At 40.0% G+C, this 27,559-nt stretch overlaps 1 protein-coding gene across 1 annotated transcript in view; it reads right to left on the bottom strand.

Annotated features, from left to right (window-relative positions):
• Positions 1-27,559, bottom strand: part of cpa6 (carboxypeptidase A6) — a 76,831-nt gene that overhangs the window by 31,972 nt on the left and 17,300 nt on the right. Inside the window, exons 3-6 of the mRNA XM_073041090.1 lie at positions 27,397-27,521; positions 14,016-14,127; positions 2,745-2,846; positions 2,565-2,669 (exon numbers count right to left, since the gene is read on the bottom strand). Coding sequence (XP_072897191.1) covers positions 2,565-2,669; positions 2,745-2,846; positions 14,016-14,127; positions 27,397-27,521 — 444 coding nt within the window. The remainder of the gene's footprint in view (positions 1-2,564; positions 2,670-2,744; positions 2,847-14,015; positions 14,128-27,396; positions 27,522-27,559) is intronic.

Raw genomic sequence — 27,559 nt, 5'->3', positions numbered from 1 at the left:
TTTTCCAGTTTCGATTTTATATATGTTGAGAGGATCGGAGTTGACGACACTGATGATTTTGTATTTTTGTGAGATATTATAAACAGCCCTTTTATTATTAGATTAGTTTTTTTTGCATAATTTTTTTTCTATTTTTCTCTTTTCTGTTTTTTAAAAAAATATATATTATGATATACCTAGGTTTGCCTTGTTTATTTGTATATTGTATCGTCCATGATTTGGGAATACTCATTTATACTGTAATCATTGCTTATGTATTCTTTCATGTTCAGTTGAAATGTGTATGTTTGTAATCCCATTATCTATGTATCAATTTTATTTTGTTGATATTAATAATAATAATAAAAAGATTGAAAAAGAAAGAAAGAGAGGACAGAGCTGCTGAGATGAGATCCCGAAAAGGACCAAGAATGTGATCTGCCTTGTGGGAAAGACCAAAGGGTCATGAACCATTTCAAAGCGTCAGGGAAGATTGAAGCATTGAGGTGAATGCGAAGGAGGCCAGCGGTAGCTCTCAAAGGAGGTTATGGGGTTGACAATGGTCGGTAGCCAAATTGGCGGTGTTTGGACCCAGTGTGGCAGTTAATCTTCATGAAACGATTGAGTTTGTGTGGCTATTCTCTTCGAATGCTGACGGGAAAATGTGTGCGATATCCTGAGATTTATGTGATTATCAGACTGTACATTATATTAGTCTCCTTTAGTTTTTGGAGTTTGCTTTCTTGTTGCTGATTGGCGGTTGGGTGATATGTTGCTTTTTGTGAGAGGGAAGAGATTGGGATTTGGAGCCTGATATTCTTGTTGTTTTTCTGTAAGTTTTTGTGTGAGAGAGGGGTTTTAATGCTACTGTTGCTGTTCTTTTCTGCGAGAGAGGGTGTTGGGGGTTTGATATTATTGTTGCTGCTATTTGAGAGGGAGGGGGTTGGAGATTTGATGTTATCATCACTTTATTTTTGCGAGGGGGTTGGGGTTTTTGATATCCCAGCTGCCATTTTCCACCTGGGTGGACTGTTAATTTTTTGTGCAAGGGAAGGACTGGGGTTTGCGAGATTTGTTTCCGTTTCTTTTTGATGCCGTGGGGGGCGGTGGGGAGTGAATATCTTTTCTTTAAACGACTCCCATGGCTTTTCTGTATTACATGGCTATCTGGAGGTCAAATATCAGAGTTGTATTGTACATGCATACTTTGACAATAAAATGAACCTTTCAACCAATTCTACAAGTACATCAACAGATATGGCATAGGTTATAGCAATAGTAAAAGAATAAAACTAGTGAATCTGCAGCCTTCAATCCAATACAAATGAACTAAGTATGCAAATAAAAATGAATAGTTCTCAACGCTTTTATAGAAACATGGCTGTAAAACAACATGGATTGGGACGGAAATATTTAAGGTTCATCAAAGAAAGAACTTTAGGAAAAGTTGGAGTTGTATTCCAAAAGCAAGGACAGGGCAAGTTGGGTTCTGGTAGTCAGGATGTAGAAGTGGTTAGGATGGAAATGAGATAAAATATAAACAAGAAGACACTTGTGGGACTGCAGTACAGTGAACCTAATTGTAACCACAATATAGAATCGATGGGAGTTTGTTGGAAAGGTATCATGAATTAAATCCCCAGTTTGTCTGGGAAATCAGTTGGGCACAGGAAAACTGGAAAGTTCACAGAACATTTTTGGTATAGTTTCCTAGTTCTGGAGCATAGATTCACAGTTACAGTATATAGCATGAAACAGGCCCTTCAGCTCAACGAGCAGAAGATGCCTATCTACGCTAATTCTACTTGTCATCTCTCAACTTTCTTTGCTCCAGGAAAATGTCTGAATCTATCCAATCTTAATTCAATCCTTCTAATCCAGGAAACATACCTGTGAAAATCTTTTCTGCATGTTCTGCAGCTTAATCACATCATTTCTGTAGTGTGACAAGCAGAACAACACACAAAGGACCATTTCAAAGGGTGCAAAGAAATGAAAAGATAAAACGCTTTTAAAATCAGGTCAGAACAAATTAAGAAACACTGTAGGGTCCAGTTAATTACTCAGCATGTAATTTGCCACAGAAAATGCTTGAGCAAAAGATAAATGAATCAGTCAATGAGGCAGAATTTTAAGCAAAAAGCAAATAGAATGAACAAAATTATCAAAAAAATGAGCATTGTTATTTATTTTGTCTGATACATTGATGCAAAATTTATGGTTACTTATAATGTAGACTGAAGGAAATGAGAAAAGGCTTCAACTTAAAGAAAATGGAATATATTATAAACTATTAATCAAATCCAATTGAGTGATCACATTTAAAGACTGAATAAAACTTCAAAAAAATTGATAGGGTAAAAGAACAGGAAAATGAGAAAGTGTGGTGGGAGAACTGAAAAGTTGAAATTAGCTCAATTTGAACTATACTTTTGATGAAGTTGGAAACCTTCATTTGATATCATTATAACTGTAGGATGAACAAAGTTTCCATTTGATCACCCAATATTCCAAATCAAATATAAATACTGTACTGCCAATGAGAAAATGTAGATAGTTTTAGCCATTTAAGCTTGATTACTCACTTCTTTTACGAACCATTGACAAAAGGCTGGACCAATCCACTCTCTGGCATGAATACCACAATCTATCCACACTGCTTTCTTGAAAGGATGTGACCTCTTGCCTAACTGAAATCGAAAGCATACATTCAATACTCAAAATCTTTCCAGTCTTGAATAGCTTTGGTAACCCATGTAAATTACCTGAAGAACATAGAGAGGTCTTCCTTCATATGATTTCCCAATTGAGAAAAGATAAAGGAGTTGAGAATAGGTTTGGTACATCTGAAGCATCCAATTCTGTATCTGAAAATGTATTAAGTCACTTGCAAAAGTACATTGCAGAAAGATAAATAGCCAAAATTTCAAAAGACAAATCAATCAAGACAAATCGGATATTTGACAATTTACATCCATTTATATGGCCATCATGATGCAAAGAATTGTTTGGTAGAAAGTAATTTTTTTTTTGTCCTATTCTCTGCACATGCATGGTGCATGCCAGGCACTGCATAATACAGGCTTAACACCACAACTAAAAACACATAGTACTGCAGTAAAAGATTTTCAGATATGCATTAGAATTTTAAAATTGTGGGATGTGAATTTAACCCATTGTTTACTTAACTTCAATACCTACACTACATTTTTGCCAGTGAGTTTAAGAATTCTGACTGTTTCTATGATTCTAAGAATCATGATTCTTACCTTCCCTCTAATCCTTCTACTAATTAACTTAGATCCATATTCCCTAATTTCTGATCAACCTATCAAAGTCAGTCCTCTGTTTACCCTGAATAGGCCTCTCAACAATTTGTACAACTGCATTAAACCTCCAAGACTCTCTTCTTCAAAAGAAAACAACCTCACCACAAAAAGCCTTTCTTCATATCTGTAACTTTATAACCCTAGAAAACTCATGGTAAATCTCTGCAGTAATGCTTTCTCCTCGTTCCTCCTAGTAGAGTACAAGCCAAAACAGCAAACAGTAGTTGAGTAATTAAACGGCAGGATTATAGAAATCAATGTGATCAATGAAAGCAGTACTACACAGTTGCTTTAGACAGAGACTGTTTGGAGGTATGCAACTGAGAATCTGAAGGCTAGAAATTGCTGAGCATCATTTTATCAGCAATGTTTCAGAATCAGAATCAGGATTATTATCACCGGCATGTGTTGTGAAAGTTGTTAGCTTAGTAGCAGCAGCTCAATGCAATCCATAATATAGAAGACAAAAAATAAAACAATAATGACAGTAATAAATTAATAAGCAAATCGATTACAGTATACGTATATTGAATAGATTAAAATCATTCAAAAAACAGAAATAATACATATTAAAAAGTGAGGTAGTGTTTGAGGGTTCAATGTCCATTTAGAAATCGGACGGCAGAGGGGAAGAAGCTGTTCCTGAATCGCTGAGTGTGTGCCTTCAGTCTTCTGTACCTCCTACCTGATGGTGACAGTGAGAAAAGGGCATGCCCTGGGTGCTGGAGGTCCTTAATAATGAATGCTGCCTTTCTGAGACACCGCTCCCTGAAGATGTCCTGGGTACTTTGTAATCAAGTAAGCTGGTAAAGTTAAACCCAGCATACTCAGAAAAATATGGCCAAAATTATGTTGTGATATAATTGTGGTAACAAGAAACTTAAGTTACTGTATGACAACTGAACTGTGTTTTAAAAAAATCACTTACATGGATGGTTACATAGCTTGATATAAAGGCCATGATTGTCAGGTTCCTTTCTACAATGGCATGCCATCTCAGGACTCTGGCTGAAGTCTTTGTGTGGCTCTTCATCTTTCTCCTCCCTGTCACATACATACTCTCCCTCTTCCATTCAGTGAGTTCTTACTTTCTTAGAGGTACAGAGATTCCAGTACTCTCTGTTTTTATTTCAGAGTTCTAGCATTTTCAGATTTTGCTTTTTCATTCATCTGTTTTCTGCACCTTCTCCCACTCTTCCAACTGCCCTTCTTCTGACTTTCATTTTCAATCCTAGAAGTTACATCTGAACCTCCCACCCTTGTACCAATCATGTTCTTTCTTAAATGCATACTTGACTACAGTTCTATCACTGTAGGACCTTACTTACTCTTTGACTCTGTAATGCACTTTGACCTTCACTCCATTCATTACCCACAACTACACTCACTATCTCACTCGATGATGATTCCACATGCTTTTCCAATAGTGCTACAAAAGACCATGGGACAAAGAAGCAGAATTAGATATTCAGCCCAGTGAGTCTGCTCTGCCATTCCAGCATGGCTGATTTATTATCTCCAGCCTTCTTCCAATAGCCTTTGACATGCTGACTAACCAAGAACCTATCAACCTCTGCTTTAAATATACTCAATGACTTGACCTCAACAGCTGTCTATGACAATCAATTCTACAGATTCCCCACTGATTGGCTAAAGAAATCCATTGTCATATCTGTACTGGATGGATGTCCCTCTATTCTGAGGCTGTGCCTTCTGGTTCTAGAATCCCCCACTATAGGAAACATCCTCTCCACATCTGCTCTGCCTAGGCCTTTCAATATTCATTAGCTTTCAATGACATCTTTCCCTCATTCTTTTGAACTCTAGCAATTACAGGCCTAGAGCCATCAAATGCTCCTCATATGTTAATCTTTTCATTCCTGGAATCATTAACATGAACCTCTGAGGCCTCTCTGATGCCAGCACATCTTTTCTTAGATAAGGCACCCAAAACTGCTCACAATACTTCAAGTGTAGTCTGATGAATGACTTATAAAGCCTCAGAATCACATTCTTAGAGGAATATATTCTAGTCCTCTTGAAATGAATGCTAAAATTGCATTTGCCTTCCTACCACTGACTCAATTCACAAGTTAACCTTTAAGGAATCATACTTGAGAACTCCCAAGACCACTGATTTTTGAATTTTGTCCACATTCAGAAAATAGATTACACCTTTATTCCTTCTACCAAAGTGCCTGACCTCACCCTTCCCTACACTATGTTCCATCTGCCACTTCTTTGCCCATTCTCCCAATCTGTCCATGTCCTTCTGCAGACTCCCTGCTTCCTCAACACTACCTGCCCCCCCAACCTATCTTTGTATCGTCTGCAAACTTGGCCACAAAGCCATCAATTCTGTCATCCAAATTGTTGACATATAATATTAAAAGAAGTGGTTCAACACCAACCTCTGCGGAACACCACTTGTTACTGGCAGCCAACCAGAGAAGGCCTCCTTTATTCTGACTCTTTGCCTCCTGCCAGTCAGCCAATCTTCTATGCATGCTAGAATCTTTTCTGTAACACTATAGGCTCTTATCTTGTTCAGCAGCCTCGTGAGTGGCACCTTGTCAAAGGCCTCCTGAAAATCCAAGTAAACAACATCCACTGACTCTCCTTTGTCTATCATGCCTGTTATTTCCTTAAATAACTCCAATAAATTCCTTAAGGAAACTATGCTCACTTTGCCCTAACTCATCTGCCAAGTACCCTGAAACCTCATCCTTAATAAAGGACTCCAACATCTTCCCAAAGACTGAAGTCAGACTAACTAGCCTATAACTTCCTTTCTTCTGCCTCCCATTCTTCTGAAAGAATGGTGTGAAATTTGCAATTTTCCTGTGATCCGGAACCATTTCAGACCATTAACTCTGCAGCATCTTTTACCAGAGGTCAAATATCCACTCTCGCCTCCCTTTTGCTCTTTATATATAGCATCTGGAACAAAACATTAGGAATCCTCTTCAATATTATTAGCTAGCTTAGCTTCATATTTAAGCTTTTCTGTCCTAATGGTTTTTTAAGTTGCTTTCTGATGGTTTTAAAAAGCCTCCCATCCTCAAACTTCCCACTAACTTTAGCTATATTATACAGTATGCCCTTTCCTTTGGTTTTATGCTGTCTTTGATTTCCCTTGTCAACCATGGTTGCTCCATCCTCCCTTTAGAATGCTTCTTGATCTTTGGAATGTATCTCCTCTGCACCTTCTGAGTTGCCCCAGGAACTCCAGCTATTGCTGTTCTGCTGTCATCCCTGCTAGTGTTCCCTTCCAATCAACTTTGGTCAGTTTCTCTCTCACACCTCTGTAATTCACTTTACTCCACTGGAATACCGATATAACCGATTTCATCTTCTTACTCTCAAACTGCAGACTGAATTCTATCATATTATGACCACTTCTTCCCAAGGGTTTATTTACTTTAAGTCTCCTAATCAAATATGGTTCGTTACACTACATCCAATCCAGAATTCCCTTTCCCCTTGGGGACTCAATCACAAACTGTTCTAAAAAGCCATTTCATAGGTATTTTTCAAATTCCCTTTTTGGGATTCAGCAGCGACCTGATTTTCCCAGTCCAACTGAATATTGAAATCCCCCCATGATTACAACATTGCCCTTTTTATATGCTTTTTCTATTTTCCATTGAAATTTTACATCCCACATCCTGGCTACTGTTCAGGGGCCTGTATATAATACCCATCAGGGCCTTTTAAAACCATAAGACCATAAGATATAGGAGCAGAATTAGGACATCTAGCCCATCGAGTCTGTTCCACCAATCATGGCGAATCCTTTTTTTTAAACCTCCTCAACCCCAGTTCCCGGCCTACTCCCCATAACCTTCAATGCCAAGTCGAATCAAGAACCTATCAGTCTCTGACTTAAATACACCCAAGGATCTGGCCTCCACATTTGCATGTGGCAGCAAAATTCTGCAAATTCACCACCCTCTGGCAAAAAAAACTTCTCCGCATGTCTGTTTTGAAAGAGCGCCACTCCATCCTGAGGCTGTGCACTCTTGTCCTAGACTCTCCCACCATGGGAAACATCCTTTCCACATCTACTCTGTCTAGGCCTTTCAACATTTGAAAGGTTTCAATGAGATCTCCCCTCATCCTTCTGAATTCCAGCGAGTACAGACCCAGAGCCATCAAATGTTCCTCATATGATAACCCTTTCATTCCTGGAATCATCCTTGTGAACCTCCTCTGGACCCTCACCAATGCCAGCACCTTTTCTAAGATGAGGGGACGAAACTGTTCACAATACTCAAGGTGAGGCCTACCAGTGTCCTATAAAGCCTCAGCATCACATTCTTGCTCTTGTATTCTAGACCTTTTGAAATGAATGCTAACATTGCATTTGCCTTCCTCACTGACTGACCTGCAACTCAACCTTTAGGGTGTTCTGCACAAGGATTCCCAAGTCCATTTGCAACTTAGATTTTTGGATTTTCTCCTCATTTAGAAAATAGTACGCACATTTATTTCTACTACCAAAGTGCATGACCATGCATTTTCCAACATTGTATTTCATTTGCCACTTTCTTGCCCATTCTCCTAATTTGTCTAAGTCAGGGGTGTCAAACTCATTTTAGGTCACGGGCCGGATTGAGCAAAATGCAGCTTCATGCGGGCCGGATCAGTCGGATGCGTGCGAACGCAGCTTTCGTTGCCTCCGTTTTTTCAGCCTGCTCTCATGTGTCTCAGTCTCTGCTATAACTACAAAGTGTTTCACTTTACAAATTCCGTTTCTTATGAAGAAGACTGCCGAGCAAGACTGCCGAATAAACACTAAAAACCCTGAAAACCTGGTACCTGAATAAACTCAGCATTAGCCATATCATACGCCATAGGCGCTTCGATTACTGGGGCCAGCTTTAATAGTAATTAGATATTATCTCGCGGGCCAAAGATAATTCCACCGCGGGCCGGATTTGGCCCACGGGCCTTGAGTTTGACATATATCTGCCAACACAGATGCCTTGTGCAGGAAGGCACAGAGTCGACTGTACTTCCTAAGAAGGTTGGCGTCATTCAATGTCTGTAGTGAGATGCTGAAGATGTTCTATAGGTCAGTTGTGGAGAGCGCCCTCTTCTTTGTGGTGGCGTGTTGGGGAGGAAGCATTAAGAAGAGGGACGCCTCACGTCTTAATAAGCTGGTAAGGAAGACGGGCTCTGTCGTGGGCAAAGTACTGGAGAGTTTAACATCGGTAGCCGAGCGAAGGGCGCTGAGTAGGCTACGGTCAATTATGGATAACTCTGAACATCCTCTACATAGCACTATCCAGAGACAGAGAAGCAGTTTCAGCGACAGGTTACTGTCGATGCAATGCTCCTCAGACAGGATGAAGAGGTCAATACTCTCCAATGCCATTAGGCTTTACAATTCTACCGCCAGGACTTAAGAACTTTTTAAAAGCTATTATTAATGCTTTTTGAGATAGTGATTTAGATGCATATCATATTTTTTTTACTGAGTTAAGTATTGTATGTAATTAGTTTTGCTACAACAAGTGTATGGGACATTGGAAAAAAGTTGAATTTCCCCATGGGGATGAATAAAGTATCTATCTATCTATCTATCTATCTATATGGTCTAAGTCCTTCTGCATCCTACCTGTTTCCTCAACACCATCTGCCCCTTCACCAATCTTCAGATCATCTGCAAACTTGGCAACAAAGCCATCTATTCCATCATCTAAATCATATACAGCATAAAAAGTGGTCTCAACACCAACCCCTGTGGAACACCACTAGTCACTGGCAGCCAACCAGAGAAGTATCCTTTTATTCCTACTTGCTGCCTCCTACCAATCAGCCAAAGCTCTAACCATGTTAGTAACTTTCCTATAATACCATGAGCTCTTAAATTGGTAAGCAGTCTCATATATGGCACCTTGTCAAAGGCCTTCTGAAAGTCCAAATATACAACATCCACTACATCTTATCTATCCTACTTGTAATCTCCTCAAAGAATTCCGACAGGTTTGACAGGCAGGATTTTCCCTGAAGGAAACCATGCTGACTTTGTCCTATCTTGTCCTGTGTCACCAAGTACTCCATCACCTCATCCTTAGCAATTGACTCTAGCATCTTCCCAACCACTGAGGTCAGGCTAACTGGTCTATAACTTCCTTTCTGCTGCCTTCCTTCTTTCTTAAAGAGTGGAGTGACATTTGCAATTTTCCAGTCCTCTGGCATCATGCCAGAGTCCAATGATTTTTGAAAGATCATTTCTAATGCTACCACAATCTCTAATGCTACATCTTTCAGAACCCTAGGCTGCCGTTCATCTGGATGGGGTGACTTATGTACCTTTTGGTCTTTTAGCTTTCTGAGCATCTTCTCTCCTGTAATAGTAACTGCACCCACTTCTCTTCCCTCACATACTACAACCACAGGCATACTGCTAGTGTCTTCCACAGTGAAGACTGATGCAAAATAGTCATTTAGTTCATCAGCCTTCTCCTTGTCCACTGTTATTATTTCTCTTGCCTTATTTTCTAGCATCCCTCTGCCTGCTCTCATTCCTCTTTTATTTTTAACATACTTGAGAAAACTTTTACTATCCACTTTGATATTATTTGCCAGCTTGCTTTCATATTTCATCTTTTCCCTTCTAATAATTTTTTAAATTGTTCTCTGTAGGTTTTCAAAAACTTCCCAATTCTCTATCTTCCCACTAATTTTTTGCTTTGTTGTATGCCCTTTCTTTTGTTTTTACAATAGCTTTGACTTCCCTTGTCGGCCATGGTTGTACTATTTTACCATTTGAGTATTTCTTGATTTTTGGAATACTCATGTCCTGCACCTTCCTCATTTTTCCCAGAAACACACGCCATTGCTGCTCTGCTGACATCCCTGTGAGCAGCTCCTTCCAATTTACTTTGGCCAACTCCTTTCTCATACCACTGTAATTTCTCTTACTCCACTGAAATACTGCTACATCAGACTTTACTTTCTTCCTATAGAATTTCAAGTTGGACTCAATCATATTGTGATCACTGGTTCCTAAGGGTTCCTTTACCTTAAGCTCCCTAATTGCCTCCAGTTCATTGCATAACACCCAATCCAGTATAGCTGATCCCCTAGTAGGCTCAGCGACAAATTGCTCTAAAAAGCCATCTCATGGGCATTCAACAAACTCACTCTCTTGAGACTCATTACCAACCTGATTTTCCCCAATTGACTTACATGTTAAAATTTCCCATCACAACCATAACATTGCCCTTTTGACCCACCTTTTCAATTTCCTGTTGTAATCTGTGGTCCACCTCCCAGTCACTGTTGGGAGGCCTGTATATAACCGCCATCAATGTTCTTTTACCTTTGCAGATTCTTAACTCAACTCACAAGGATTCAACATCTTCCAATCCTATGTCACATCTTTCTACTGATTTGACGCCATTCTTTACCAGTAGAGCCACACCACTCCCTCTACCTACCTTCCTATCCATCCGAAATAACGTGTAACCTTGGACGTTCAGCTCCCAACAACAACAACCCTTCAGCCACTATTCAGTGATGGTCACAACATCATAACTGGCAATTTGTAATAGTGCGATAAGATCACCACCTTATTTCTTACACTATGTGCATTTACATAGTGTAAATGGATTCTGCATTTTCTCGTCTTATGTCACCTCTTTCTAAAGATTTGATTTCATTTTTTTTACCAATAGAGACACCTCACCCCCTCTGTCTATCCTTTCTATACAACTTGTATCCTTGGATGTTAAGCTCCCAACTATGATCTTCTTTCAGCTACATCTCAGTGATAACACATTGTCATACCTGCCAATCTCTAACTGTGCTACAAGATCATCTCCCTTATTCTGTATACTGTATACATTCAAATGTAAGACCTTCAGTCCCGTATTCATCACCCTTTTCAATTTTGCCTTCTTGTTACACTTCAACTCATCCCACTGACTGCAATTTTGCCCTATCATCTGGCGGTCCTTCCTCACAATCACTACACACTGGACCTACTTGCATACCAACTGCCCCATCCTCATCCCTATCACTCCAGTCCCCATCTCCCTTACAAACTTGTTTAAACTCTCCCAACAACTCTAGCAAAACCTGCCCACAAGGATATTGGTCTCACTCAGTGTTACCTGTTCTTTCTGTACCAGTCATATGTTTTTTTTAGAAGAAATTGCAATGATCCAGAAATCTGAAACCCAGCCCCCTACACCACTCCATCAGCCATTCATTCATCAGTACTATCATCCTATTCCTGGCCTGACTAGCACGTGGTACTGGGAGTAATCCAGAGATTACTACCTTAGAGGTCCTGTTCTTCAGCCCCTTCCCAAGCTCCCTATACTCATGGCACAGGACCTCTTCTTCCTTTCTATCTTTGCCATTGTTGCCAACGTGCATCATGACCTTGGGCTGCTCACCTCACTCTTAAGAATCTTCTGCAGCCACTTTGAGACATCCTGGACCTTAGCAACTGTGAGTCAACACACTATCCTGGCTTTTTTTTGGTTGCCACAGAATCTGCTGCCCGACCCCCCCCCCCCCAATCTACTGAGCCTCCTATCACCATCGCTCTATCTGAATTTACCTTGCCCTCAGAGCCAGCCACAGTGTCACTGACTTGGCTGATGCTGCTGTGCCCTGATAGGTCACCACTGCACCCCCCCCCCCCACCCCAGCCACATTCAAAGGAGTATACTTGTTGTTGAGAGCATTTGCCACAAGGGAATCCTGTACTGATGGCTTACTCTGCCTACAGCTCATGGTGGTCACCCATCTACTGTCTGAAGTCTGGTCAACTCAGTAAGTTATTCATCTATGAAATTTTCAGCCTCCCGGATGGCCCTGTGTGCATCCAGCTCCAGTTCCTTGATCTTGTCATTCAGGAGCTGAAGTTGGGTGCACTTCCTGCAAATTTAGTCATCAGGAAGACCGTTAGATACCCTGAAATCACACATCTCACAGGAAAAGCATTCCACTGCCTGAATTACCATTTCTGACTACACCTGATTTCTCAAACTTCCGTTCTAGCCTGTGTCTGTTCTTGCCAGAGCCTGACCATTCTAATAGTGGCCCACTCCAACAATGGCTGCTCCGCTTAAACCTTGCTCCTTTTTAATGGCCCCCACTAAATAGCTCGAGTTTTTATTTACTCAAAAAATCTCCCACTCAGCAATGAAGTTCTGAGAGCCCTTACTCGCTTTTTATAACTGGTGCGTAAAGTCCCAATTGACCCTGCTCATTTTAAAAAAACTGACACACATCATATCTATTTAATCACTTTACCTGGTTGTTTCCCCACCATGAACAAAATTTACTTGGAACAGCGACTTAGAATTGCAGACTTAAGATGACCATATTAAAAATGCAGGGCGACAGTTCTAGAGGAGTGTGCTGGACCCAGTGGGTGTTGGTGTGCCCAAGCAACAGGAGAATCTAACTTTGGGGTTCTAACATTTAATTGTCGTCCATTCTTTGGGGCACTCCTCTGTTTTCGTGGATGGTTGCAAAGAAAAAGCACTTCAGGATGTACGGTATATTGTATACATTTCTCTGACATTAAATATACCTTTGAAACCTTTGAACATGTCCAACATAAACACATTCAAGATAGACACTACCACTGCAAAAGTGTACATTTAAATACCAATATCATTAAAACAGATATGGCATGTTCTGCAGGATTTGAAGAGCATGTTTCCTACACAGTGAGAATTTTGACAGTCAAAGTCAGTTAGGTGCTAGGTGTCTCCCCTTGTGAAACATGTCTCACTGGAAAAAGACAGTCCTGTCTTCACAGAAATTTTTTATCTGTTGTAATCATATACAGGAGTGCCAACTAATCCTCAGTCAGTAGTGCTGGCATGAGCTCACGTTAAAAAGTGAATTCTTCAAGTATATCTGAAGTTAACAGCTGCAGAATGATTGCCTTTTGTCACTAGCTTTGAAGCATGCTTAGAACTAGTATATATTACTGTGGGTGAATACTGCTGTTCGACCATGTAACATCAGCTTCCCTTTCCTTTCAGGGTTTCTCCACAGCAAGCTCTGAACTAACAAGCCCACTAACTGCTGCACAACAGAAAGACCAGCAATGTGGCTGCCCCCAGACAGCGCCAGCTCAGATATTAGCAATGCAATCTAATTTTTCCAGTGAGACATGTTTCACAAGGGGAGACACCTAGCACCTAACAGTCTAGCAGGGGTGAGGTGGGGGGAAGGGGGAAGGGGGAAAAGGGGATATCTCACTTCCACTATTTAGTACCAGGTACTGAAGGGGAAAAAAATGAGGGAGCGGGATTCTGCCTTTCCTGAGGTCAGGTCCTAGCCCTCCTGAGCTGGGCTAGTCTTGACCGAAAATTATTGAAGAGTGCTCCTTCAACTGTCTAATAGTACTGTACAATCATTTCAGCACATTGAAAATCTACAACAGAGTGTGTAGCACAGGGGGTTTGATGAATTGTTTCATGGTAGACACAACCTTTACAGATACACTTTTTAAGATAATTAGCACAAACGGAATGCTCTTGAAATGAGCCTGATCTGTTTCCCCACACCTCCCCCCATCACTGATATCTTTTCCTTTGGTACTTAAATAAAAAAGAATCCCGATTTTAGCTGACTTCTCACACTGCAGCTCACAACAGACACTCCCAGAATGAATGAGGGCTTTACATAGGACCACATTTGGAAATAGTGTCTTTAGTTACATACCTCTTCTAAGGTATGATAGACTTCATAGTTGTGGAGAGAATTGGAACGACGATATCGAGTACCAAAGCCACTCTGCTTCTCCATTAGTTCTTGAAGATCAGAAACAAGGATCCTAATATTAAAGAAGATGGTAAGTTCTTGCATTTGAAATATTACTATAATCGAGCATCATACAAACATCACTGGGAACAACAATATTGACTTCTGGTGTGCAGATTTACCCCGACATCAGTGTAATATACTATAATGTGAAAGTGTGCTTTGCAAAAGGATAATGGTCTGCTCTAGCATTTGTTTAACAGGTTCGCCCCAACCTGAAGCTGCAATCAAGAATTCTTGTAGTGAAGTGCAATGGGTATTTTCATGGACAATCCTGAAGTTATCCATCTCGAATCCTTCCCCTTTTTTCTTTCAGAGTCTTTGAAAACTGCCAATCTCCATCCACATACTTACTCCCCCTAGCATGGCCCCATTAGCTTTGGTGATGTATGGAGCCTAATCCTGTAACATACAGGATCAGCACATGGAATGACGACATTAGTAAGACTTGGTTGCAGGACAGGCAGGGCTGGCAGCTCAGTGTAACACACATAAAGCACCGGGTGAACTCCACAGATCAGGCAGCATCTATGTTAAAGAGTAAACAGTCAACGTTTTGGGCTGAGACCCGTATTCAGTGTTCCAGCATTCCATTGTTTTCGACGTGATAAAGTGAGAGAAATTAAAGGGGGAGGGGTGACATTACTAGTTGGAGAAAACGTCATGGTAGTGCTCAGGCAGGACAGACTGGACAGCTCTTCTACTGTGGCTATATGGGTGCAACTGAGGAATAAGAAAGGGATGACAATGTAAGTAGGATCATATTATAGACCACCCAACAAACTGCAGGATTTAGAGGAGCAAATTTGTAAAGAGATTGCAGACTGTTGCAAAAAACATAAAGTTATAATAGTAGGCGATTTTAACTTTCCTCATATTGACTGTGACTCCCATACTGTAAAAGGGCTGGCTGGGATAGAGTTTGTCAAATGTGTTCAGAAAAGTTTCCTTAATCAATACATAGAAATCTCAACGAGAGTGTGCAACACTTGATCTTCTATTAGGGAATGAAACAGGGCAGGTGACAGAAGTTTGAGTTAGAAGCACTTTGCATTTAGTGATCATAATGCCATTAGTTCAAGATAATTATGAAGGAGGATAGGTCTGGTCTATGAGTTTAGATTTTATATTGGAGAAAGGCCAGTTCTGGTGGTATCAGAGAAGATCTGGCAATGATGGATTGAAACAGCAAATCGTAAACACAGGAAATTTTGCAGAAGCAAAACATACAAAATGCTGGAGGACATCAGGGCAGGCAGCATCCATGGAAATGAACAGTCAACCTTTCAGGTCGAGACCTTTCTTCACGACACAGTCAAGGGCATTGGTGTTTCCATACCAGACAGCGATGCAACCAGTGAATATACTCTCTATTACATGTCTATAGAAGTTTGACAAAGGTTTAGATGCCACATTGAATCTTCGCAAACTCCTAACAAAGAAGAGGTGCTGCCATCTTTCCGTCATTTCATAATTGCAATTACGCACTGGGCCCAGAGCAGATCCTCTGAAACGATAATAGCAAGGAATTTAAAGTTACTGACCCTCTCCACTTCTGAAAAGGAATGGCTCATGGACCTTTGGTTTCCTTTGGGTCAAGCAGCATCCATGGAAATGAACAGTCGATCTATGCTTCTTTGCTGTTCAGATGTTCCAGAGTTGAGAGGAGAGGCAGCCGCTGTGGACCTGTTGTGCCAGTAGGCAAATTGAAGCGGATCCAAGCTGTTTCTCAGGCAGGAGTTGATGTGTTTCATCAGCAATCTCTCTACACAATTCATCACAGTGGATGTAAGTGCTACTGGATTTACTACAGATATTTGTGTCTTTTTAATATCCCAGTATAGTTCTGGGACAAAAGGTTCAGGTTGACCCAGAGCCTGACCTGGAGCCTAACCTAGTAAGAGGACTCTGCAGTGATGCAGGGCGACTGCAGGGTCCACAGCAGGAGAGGTTAGGCCGACCCCTGCTCCAGAGGGATACTGATTCGGAGGATGAGGACCTGGGTGTGTGGAATATGCTGCCTTTACTAACTCCCCATTTATTGAGGAAGAGACTCCCAGCCCTTCACCTAGAGTCAAGTGAATGGGGTGGGGGCTATCTGTGGACAGCCTGTGTTGCAGCGGGACTCTACAAGGGATGAAGTGGGGCTCAGCCAAGAGACAGAGGGGTCCGAGTTGCAGGTGGGCACAATAGATAGGCCGGGGAAGGCCTCGCCTGATAGACCAGAAGTATCCCTCACAGTGTCAGAACATGAAGAGGCAGATGAGGGGATACAGAGGTCTCACAGAATTAGGAGACCACCAGATAGGCTGGCCTATGCAGCGCCGGGGGAATAGAATGTGACCCCTATTGTTTTGGGGAGCTACGTCACTGCTTTTTACACCTGGATTGGACTTCCTTTTGCAGGAAGGGTTGGCAATTTATCTCAAAGTCATGAGGACATGACTAAATTTGGTGGGAGGGAGAGTGTAACGACCTGGGAAAAGTTTCACTGCGAATGAAATGGTTTCTCTGCAGCACAGTATTTGGGTTATGACTAGAGATAACAGGGGCTTTGGAACGTGCGCTGGCCAATAAGGGGAGGTGTTTTTTCTTTCTTGTGTGCCTGAGAGAAGGTTTCACGTTTTTTTGTTTGGCGGAAGATGGAGAGCGAAGATGCCAGAATGGTGAAGTCGTAGACTGCAGGACGGAGTAGACTTGGAATGAGGTCAAGAGTTGGCGATGCTCAGGAAAAAATTGATGGAGAACAAGCAGATGGGAAAGCAGTGAGCTCTAACATGCACATTACACTGTTTCATGAAAATGGGCCCTTTTTCTGTTTTGTTTTCTTTACTAACCCTTTGGTCAAATTAAGAATTATAAAGCTCAATCATTTAATTGCATATTGTATACTGTTTGTATTTTGTGGTACTGATTTGAACAGGGGAACACATCACACAGCATCCACCCAAACAAAACTTCTCAAGTTTAGCCGAGGCAGAAGCTGTTTTCGCCTAGATTTACACTGCTAGCCGAGCCTGTGGGTTATACTAGCAACACTATAGCAGCACCATCATTATTTTCATCTCTTCATTACAAAGTTTATTTTCGGCAGTCTCAAATCTTTGGTGACCTCTCAAACGTGGGAGATGGGTGGTGTTGATATGAATTTGGAAGAACATGCGTAAGTCCTTCAATTACCCGCAGATTTTTAAAACTGCAACACCAATGTTACTAATGGCTTGTTTGACAGAAAAGATGCCAGATATGAGGAGTGATGTAAACTCGCTTGTGCAGGTCTTCAAAGGTGGTTAGGTTCATCAGTCATTTTGATATAAGACCATAAGATGTAGCAGAAAAATTAGGCCATTTAGCCAGTCGAGTCGGCTCTGCCATTCTATCGTGGCTGATACTTTTTTTCCCTCCTCAACCCCATTTCCTGCCCTTCTCCCCATCGTAACGTTTGATGCCTTAGGCACACCCAACAACCTGGCCTCCACAGTTGCACATGGCAACAAATCCCACAAATTCACCATCCTCTGGCTAAAGAAATTTCTCCACATCTCTGTTTTGAATGGACACCCCTCTATCCAGAGGCTGTGCCCTCTTATCCTAGACTCTCCCACTATGGGAAACATCCTTTCCATATCTACTCTGTCTAGGCCTTTCAATATTCAAAAGATTTCAATGAGATCTCCCCTCATCCTTCTAAATTCTTGCAATTAAAGACCCTGAACCATAAAATGTTCCTTGTATGATAACCACTTCATTCCTGCAATCATCCTTGTGAACCTCCTCTGAACCCTCTCCAATATCAGCATATCTCTTCTAAGATGAAGAGCCCAAAACTGTTCACAATACTCAACGTGAGGCCTCACCAGTGCCTTATAAAGCCCCAGCATCACATCTCTTCTGTTATATTCTAGACCTCTTAAAATGAAGACTACCATTGCATTTACCTCCTCGCCACTAACTCAATCTGCAAGTTAACCTTTAGGGTGTTCTGCACAAAGACTCCCAATTCCGTTGCATCTCAGAGTTTTGGATTTTCTCCCTGTTTAGAAAATAGTCTGCACATTTTTTTCTACTACCAAAGTGCATGACCATACATTTTCCAACATTGTATTTCATTTGCCACTTCCTTGTCCATTTTCCTAATCTGTCTAAGTCCTTCAGCATCCTACCTGTTTCCTCAACTCTACCTGCCCCTCCACCAGTCTTCGTATCATCTTCAAACTTGGCAAAAAAGCTATTTACTTCATCATCTAAATCATTTATATACAGCATAAAAAGAAGTGGTCCTTAAACCAACCACTGCAGAACATCACTAGTCACTGACAGTCAACCAGACAAGGATCCTTTTATTCCCACTTGCTGCCCCCTGCCAATCAGCCAATGCTCTAACCATGTTAGTAACTCTCCTGCAATACCATGGGCTCTTAACTTGATAAGCAGCCTCGTGTGTGGCATCTTGACAAAGGCCTTCTGAAAGTTCTAACATATAACATCCACTGCATCCCCTTTATCTATCCTACTTGTAGTCTCCTCAAAGAATTCCAATAGGTTCCTCAGGCAGGATTTTCCCTGAAGGAAACCATGCTGACTTTGTCCTATCTTGTCCTGTGTCACCTTTGGTGATGGTACTCCATCACCTCATCCTTAACAATTGACTATAACCACTGAAGTCAGACTAACTGGTCTATAATTTCCTTTCTGCTGCCTTCCTCCTTTCTTAAAGAGTGGAGTGATATTTGCAATTTTCCAGTCCTCTGGCACCACACTAGAGTCCAATGATTTTTGAAAAATCATTCCTACTGCTGCCACAATTTCTAACGCTACGTCTTTCAGAACCGTAGGGTGCAATTCATCTGGTCCAGGTGACTTATGTACTTTTAGGCCTTTGAGCACCTTCTCTCTTGTAACAGCAACTGCACCCACTTCTCTTCCTTCACACATTACAACATCTGGCACACTGCTAGTGTCTTCCACAGATTTTTTTTGAGAAAAAAATGATGCAGTAAAACACCATTATTATTATGTTGTAACCATTTACAATTATTTTTTTTCGATAAAATTATAGTTCTTTACAAAACAGATCTATTTGTTGCTATTTTGACAACTTAATTTTTGAGAATTGTATTTGGAAAACCATGACCTAATTAGTGAGAGCCAGCATGGCTCTGTGCAGGGCAAGCCATGTCTTACAAACGTAATTAAGTTTTTTGTTGAAGGTGATTGATGAAGGTAGAGTTGTGGATGCTGTCTACATGGTCTTTACTAAGGCAACTCATCCAGAAGATTAAGATGCATAAAATGGTGAATTTGATGTTTGGATTCAGAACTGCACAGAATGCAGAGGAGACTTATTCAACCTGGAGGTCTGTGATTAGTGGTGTGCCACAGGGATCTATACTGGGACCTCTGCTGTACGAGATGTATATAAATGACCTGGATGAAAATGTAGATGGATGGGTTACAAAGTTTGCAGATGATACCCAAGATTGGTAGTGTTGTGGATAGTGTAGATGACTGGCAAAGAACACTGCGGAAAATACAAACCCCATTTCCAGAAAAGTTGGGAAACAAAACTCTGTGATATGTTAATTGATGTGAACCTTTATTTAACTGACAAAAATACAAAGAAAAGATTTTCAATAGTTTTACTGACCAACTTAATTGTAGTTTGTAAATATACACAAATTTAGAATTTGATGGCTGCAACACACTCAACAAAAGTTGGGACAGAGTTAAAATAAGATTGAAAAGTGCACAGAATATTCAAGTAACACCGGTTTAGAAGACTCCACATTAAGCAGGCTAATTGGTAGCAGGTGAGATATCATGACTGGGTATAAAAGTAGCGTCCATCAAAGGCTCAGTCTTTGCAAGCAAGGATGGGTCGTGGCTCACCCCTTTGTGCCAAAATTCGTGACAGAATTGTTAGTCAGTTCAAAAGGAACATTTCTCAACGCAAGATTGCAGAGAATTTAGGTCTTACAACATCTACAGTACATAATATTGTGAAAAGATTCAGAGAATTCAGAGACATCTCAGTGCGTAAAGGGCAAGGTCGGAAACCACTGTTGAATGCGCGTGATCTTCCAGCCCTCAGGCAGCACTGCCTAAGAAACCATCATGCTACTGTGACAATTATAGCCACCTGGGCTCGGGTGTACTTCGGAAAACCATTGTCACTTAACACAGTCCGTCGCTGCATCCAGAAAAGCAACTTGAAACTGTATTACTCAAGGAGGAAGCCATGCATCAACTCTATGCAGAAACGCCAGCCAGTTCTCTGGGCCCGAGCTCATCTCAGATGGACCGAAAGACTGTGGAACCGTGTGCTGTGGTCAGATGAGTCCACATTTCAGCTAGTTTTCTGGAAAAACTGGCATCGAGTTCTCCGTGCCAAAGATGAAAACGACCATCCTGATTGTTATCAGCGATAGGTGCAAAAGCCAGCATCTGTGATGGTATGGGGGTGCATCAGTGCCCACGGCATGGGTGAGTTGCATGTATGTGAAGGTACCACTGACTCTGAGGCGTATATTAGGATTTTAGAGAGACATATGTTGCCATCAAAACGTCTCTTCCCGGGACGTCCATGCTTATTTCAGCAGGACAATGCCAGACCACATTCTGCATGGACTACAACAGTGTGGCTTTGTAGACACAGAATGCTTGTGCTTGACTGGCCTGCTGCCAGTCCAGATCCATCTCCTATTGAAAATGTATGGTGCATCATGAAGAGGAAAATCAGACAACGGAGACCACGGACTGTTCAGCCTCAGTTCCAAAATGATTGAAAAGTGTTATTAAAAGGAAAGGTGATCTAACACAATGGTAAACATGCCTCTGTCCCAACCTTTGTTGAGTGTGTTGCAGCCATCAAATTCTAAATTTGTGTATATTTACAAAATAGAATTAAGTTGGTCAGTAAAACTATTGAAAATCTTTTCTTTGTACTTTTGTCAGTTAAATAAAGGTTCACGTGAATTAACATATCACAGATTTTTGTTTTTATTGCATTTTGGAAAATATCCCAACTTTTCTGGAAATGGGGTTTATAGATCAATTGCAGATATGTGTGGAGAATTGGCAGATGGAGTTTAACCTGGCCAAATGTAAAGTGTTGCACCATTGTAGGTCAAATGTAAACTGACAGCAAGTAAAGTGACAATGGTTAAGAGCAAGACCCTTAATAGTGTTGATGAACAGAGGGATCCTGGGGTCCAAGTTCATAGCTCCCTGAAGGTGACTACACAGGTTGATAGGATGGTTATTAGTTGAGACATTGAGTTCAAATGTCAGGAAGTTATATTGCAGCATTATAAAATACTAGTTAGGGCACATCTGGAATACTGCATTCGGCTGTGTTCGGCCCATTAGAGGAAGGACATTGAGGCTTTGGAGAGGGTTTACCAGGATGCTGCCTGTTAATGATGAAAGGAGTATTAGAGCTCAATTCCCTGTGTGCAGTAGGGGAGATTGAAGAATACTAGGGATAATTACTTATTTTTAGCAAATTCTATTCAGGTGCTGGATATGACAAAGTAAAACCATCCCTAGACTTCAGTGAGTTTCAGAAAACTGCAGTTTCTCTGAGGCAGCCATTTTTGACACATTATGAGCAAAGCAAAAATAATAGAACCATTCAACTTCTAAATTAAAAGAAAACATTTCAAATATATTTAATTTCAGAATTTATTTTGGCCCAGCAATTTTCTGTTCTATATTTTGAGCTAAAATGATGTATCTCAACTTTAAATGTAGGTATACTTTTTCATTGTACTTACTTAAGAGCATTTAAGCAATCAACTCCAAGTCAAATATAAAACAATAATGGGTTGTGAATATAAATGCATCTTTATAATACAGTGACTATTTTTCCCTGTCTTGCAAAAATTTATCCATTTTAGAAAGTATACTTATGTTGAAAATATTAGTTGGGAAATGTGACCTCAGGACAATTGTAAATGCAGTTGCAGAGGCAAAACAATCAACAATTCCACTGGTTACCTGTGTAGTTAGTATTTTTTTTAAGGAGGGTGAAATAGTCTGCTTTTAAAAAAGGATTTGGTTGTGTAGAAAAATAATCTGTGTAAATTTGACAGTTGTATTATATGTCCAATTGTACACTCAAATTGGTTCCTAATTTAAGAACAGAAAGATACAAAAATTCTATATTTTGATGAGCAAGGTCTCAATGAAAGTCTGCACAAAATGGACAAATGACATTTCTTAACATCAAATAAGTTTGTTGTCTTTGCACATGCTCACATAAACAACACTCAACTTTTTAGTTGTCTTTCTCAATGAGCCAAGCTCATATCTTTCAAGACCCAAACAACTCTTAACTTTAGTAAAACAGTTGTGATAAATACAAAGTACTGTTTTAAACTTGTGAGTAGAAAATTCTACACCATTAGAGGAATTATCACCCACCTTTTTGCCGCAATATTGTTTCTCCTTAAGTAGTCAATACAAGAACAAATATTCACAAAAATATGATATTGTCCACTTTAAGCTAATCAACAAACTTAATTCAATACTACATTTCCCTTGAGAACCATTGCTGGCTAATTCAATAAAGACTATCAAATTCCATTATTTCCTCCCTAGTTTCTTTTGGCCATTCGTAACAATAAGCAGGATGGGTGGAACTCAAAGAACCGGGGAAGAGATTAGAATATTTTTAATGCATTAAGTAGCCATGATTTAGAAACTTCCTCCCAACAGATTTATTTGAAATTTGCTTGAAGATCCAAGATTCACTTTCCAAAGAAATTTGGATATATATTTGACAAAGAAATCTGGAAGACTCCAAGGTAATCTGGGAAAGGGGGAGGAGAGTGGGATGAACTGTATATAAGACTATAAGACATAGGAGCAGAACTGGGCCATTTGGCCCTTCGAGTCTCCTCTTCCATTCAATCATGGCTGATCCTTTTTTGTTAACTATTTAACTGACAGATATGATAGGCATTTTTCATTTCTGCCTCCTTACAGGCCACAGCGAGGCTCAAATTAGATGCGTCTAAGTTAGAGTCATGAATTATCAGTGAACCAATGCCCTATCCTTTAATTCATTGCTTCTCTCACTTCATCTCAGACAGGAGTGAGATGATTTTGGTTAATGGAAAGTAACAGCAGGGAATCCAACAAAAACCTCATCCTTTATCATTGTGCAGGTTGTTTAAAAAGAGCTACAACAAATTAAATTTAAACCTCTGAAGCAATATTGGTTTCATTTCATAAAAGTTCAATAGTAACAATTACCATATTTCACATTCTTTTAAAATAAACTTGTGCTATTTCAGAATCTAATGCTGAATATGGTAAACTTTACATTTTGCTAAAAATATACCTCTATTTAATATTGTTTCTCCAGCAGCTACCACCCAGTAATAACAGATCTATTGTTCCTCAAGTGTAGCTGAAAAGAATTGATTTTCAATAGAGAAAATCTTTTGTATTCTATGTGAAATAAAGAATTGATTCACAAAAAATAGTTACAGTATTGCTTATTGTATGCAGTCTGCGTGACAGTGAAATTTGTTGACAAGCAAAATATATTGAACAAGTTTCAAAACAAGAAAGAAATGATAATCCATAAAAACTATAATGATAAGCAACAGAAGAGCTAAATCACTTCCCACTGAATTTGCGTCTGCAATGTGCTGCACAGCATGTGCTTTGGATAACTAATGCACATCAATGATGAATTTTTTGGATTTGGTGAGAAAGTGACTACAACAGATTGGCAAAATCCACCATGTAAACAAATGGAAATTACCTTCAAAAAGATAAATTGAGAATGTCGCCATAAATGGTGAAAAAATGCAGTCCATAAATTTTATATACAACGAAGTTTGCAAATACTGATGAGGCAAAGGTATTATTCTCTGTATTTGTTGTTCTCCTTTTAACATATGTGCCTCTTGCTGTACAGTTTCTGAACACTCACAAAATGCTGGGGGATCTCATCACGACAGGAAGCATCCATGGAAAAGAGTAAACAGTCGACATTTCTGGCCGAGACCTTTCATCAAGTTCCCCCAGCATTTTGTGTGTGGTGCTTGGATTTCCAGAGTCTGCAGATTTTCTCGTCTTTGAGTTTCTGAATATTATTCATATACATTTTCTAAATCTTCACTAATACAGAGACATGGGCTAATAATACAGGAACGCGAGTTTAAATCCTATAATGGCAGCTATGGATTTTAAATTCTTCCGAGTCTGATGATTATAATACTAGAAAATGTACTTAATTTTTTATACATGGAAAACCCACCTGGTTCAAAGATGCCTTCCTAGGGAGGAAATCTGCTTCCCTTACCCATCTGCTCAAATATGTACCCCTTGAATATTCTCTGAAATGGATGAGTAAACCACTGAATTCTACTATAATTGTTAAATTAGAAGTGACCATGGCAATGAATTTGGACATAGAGAAGTTTGTCCTTGCCTATATCACTTCACAAAATAAACTTAATGAGCACCTAGGGATTGATATCTAAATCTGGAAAGATGTCTTACAGACTTGACAAATAGTTGTCTAATAACACTGACTTCTCAAAGTCATAACATCCAGTCCATGTGACACACCACCATCACAATCCTTGGGTATATTCTGTTCTGTCACCTGGCAGGGGAAAGTAGATGGTCTGGTGATACACAGGGTAAAATACCCTTTGAGTCTTCAACATTGACTCCAGAACTCAAGAAGCCTCATAGCAATGGGATAAACAAGAGCCAGGGAATCAGTTTCTGATTACCACTTACCTTTCTCCATCAGCTGATAAATCAAATGTCCATTTTAACAGTAGTCAGAGGGGGATGCAACACACCTGCCTCAGTCCACCATTAATCAGCCATTTACACGCATCCTACATTAATCCCATTTTTTTTAGAACACCAGACTTAGGAGCAGAATTAGGCCATTTAGTACATCAATTCTGCTCTGCCATTCCATCATTGCTGACATTATCCCAGAAAAAAAACATTCTTCTACCTTCTTCCCATAACTTTGACACCCTAATTAATCACGAACCTATCAACCTGCACCTTAAATATACCCAGTGTCCTGGATTGCACAGCCATCTGTGGCAAAGAATTCCACAGATTCACCACCCTCTGGCTAAGAAATGTTTCCTCAGCTCTGTTCTAAATTGATGCGACTCAGATCTGGTCCTAGGCTCTCCCATTGTAAGAAACATTTTCTCCACATCCACTCTACCCAGACCTTCAAATATTCAATAGATTTCAATGAGATCCCTACTCATTCTTCTAAACTCCAGCAAGCAGAGGCCCAAAGCCATTAGATACTCCTCATTTGTTAAACCTTTCATTCCTAAGATCATTCTTGTGAACCTCCCCTGGACTCTCTCCAATGCCAGCACATCCTTTCTCAGATAACTTTGTATCCTCATTTATACTATTGGGCAATTTGCCTTCATATTTCATCTCTTCTCTCTTTATAGCCTTTTTAGTTGCATTCTGTTGTTATTTAAAAGCTTCCCAATTTTCTAACTTCCCACTAATTTTTGCTATATTATATGCCCTTTCTTTTGCTTTTATACTATCTTTGACTTCCCATGCCAACCACAGTTGCCTCATGCTCCCTTTAGAATACTTCTTCATCGTTGTGATACACCTTTCTTGTGCCTTCTGAGTTCTCCCAGAAACACCAACCATTACTGCTCTGCTATCATCCCTGATTGTGTCCCCCTCCAATCATCTTTGGCCAACTCTTCTCTCATGCCACTGCAATTCCCTTTACCCCACTGTAATACTGATACATCTGATTTTAGCTTCTCCTTCTCAAACTGCAAGGTGAATTCGATCATATTATGATCACTGTCTCCTTAGTTCCTTTACCTTAGGCTTCCTAATCAAATCTGGGTCATTATATAACGCCCAATCCAGAATTGCCTTTCCCCTAGTTGGCTCAACCACAAGTTGCTCTAAAAAGCCATCTTGTAGGCATTCAAAAGCAAGGCTAAGTAAATAGGTTTTAGCTTACCTTTAAAAGTGTCAACTGAGCCTGAATCCCTTATGATTTTAGGTATTGAGTTCCACAGTTCAGCCAGGTACTTATAAAAAGCTGACCTGCCAATTTTCTTTTGAAAGAGATGGTTTAAAGAGTCTGGCAGAAGAAGACCTGAGAGCTCATGCAGCTTTATAAAACAAAAGCGATTCTGTGATATATTCTGGTCCCAGACCATTGAACACTTTAAAACAAGTTAACAAACTTTAAAATTAATTATAAAAGATATAAGAAGCCAATGCAGAGTAGTCAGGTGGGAGTGATATGCTCATTTTAGTTAAAAGCCTAGCAGTGACATTCTGAATGAGTTGATGTTTGTCAATTGATTGCTTTAGAAGGCCAGTAAAAAGTGCATTGCTGTAATCTAGTCCATTCAATATAAAGGCATGAATTAGTTTTTCACCATCATTACATGACAGAAATGGACATTCTTTTGCAATATTTCTTAAGTGTAGAAATGCTGCTCTGGTCACTTTCTCTAGGTGGGATTTAGAATTAGGCTTGTTACATCTGATCTTACAAGCTGCCTTCTGATGTTAAGCCTGCTGATGAAGCATTTCTCTGTATTTTTATTGATATTTATTCTAATCTTACCTTATCAGTGGATCGTACTGATCTCACTTTGAGAATGGAGAGCAGCTTCATACAGTGTTGGTGTTAAAGATCTGCACGGGTTATGGGTTTCTGTCAGAGCTTAGCAATAAGCATCGATATGTCGCTGCTGGAATGAAGGTTGATATGATGTAGTAGTCACCAGAAAGAGAGGGGAGTAGGTATAAAACTTTGTTTGGTAAGGGAGGTAATGACTATCTCAAAAGAAGTCGGCAAAGTAGCCAAAGAACAGAGAAGCAACCATTTATAGAGACAGAAAACATAAGAGCCAGCAAGGAAACTTGGGCAGCCAATAATTAAATGGGGATTTGGTCAACTGAAAAAGTGTTGGGCACTTTGTACACTGGCCAAGTGCTCCCACTCTACAAGGTCCTAATCCATACTTATAACTAAGGAAGGACTAAGGCAAGGTGAAGTACCTGCTCCATATGAAAATGAGGGAGAATCAAACCAGATCATTCAGTCCGTCTATAGCAGTAAATAACAGACACATTAGAACATAATCACCTGTCTCATCTATAATTAGAGATGGACATCTTTGAAGTCCAAATACTTAGATAGCCATATAATAATTAATTTGTTTAATAAATATTAACTTTAACACCATTTAATTATCAAGCACAATATAAATGATAAACTTACTTAAATGTCATGCCAGTTTGAAGAAGAGACTGGAATAACTGTTGTGAACTGCTATTGGGTACACGTATATCCACAACACCACCAACATTAATAGAAGCAATACTGCTAGGTTGCCATAAATCAAGCTGTAAAAAGAAATAAAATGTGACTTTGTGTTTATTCA

This window comes from Hemitrygon akajei, chromosome 1, assembly GCF_048418815.1.
Source record: "Hemitrygon akajei chromosome 1, sHemAka1.3, whole genome shotgun sequence".
NCBI lineage: Eukaryota > Metazoa > Chordata > Chondrichthyes > Myliobatiformes > Dasyatidae > Hemitrygon > Hemitrygon akajei.
Note: the sequence above shows the minus strand (reverse complement) of the source record. Positions and strands in the feature narration are given on the sequence as shown.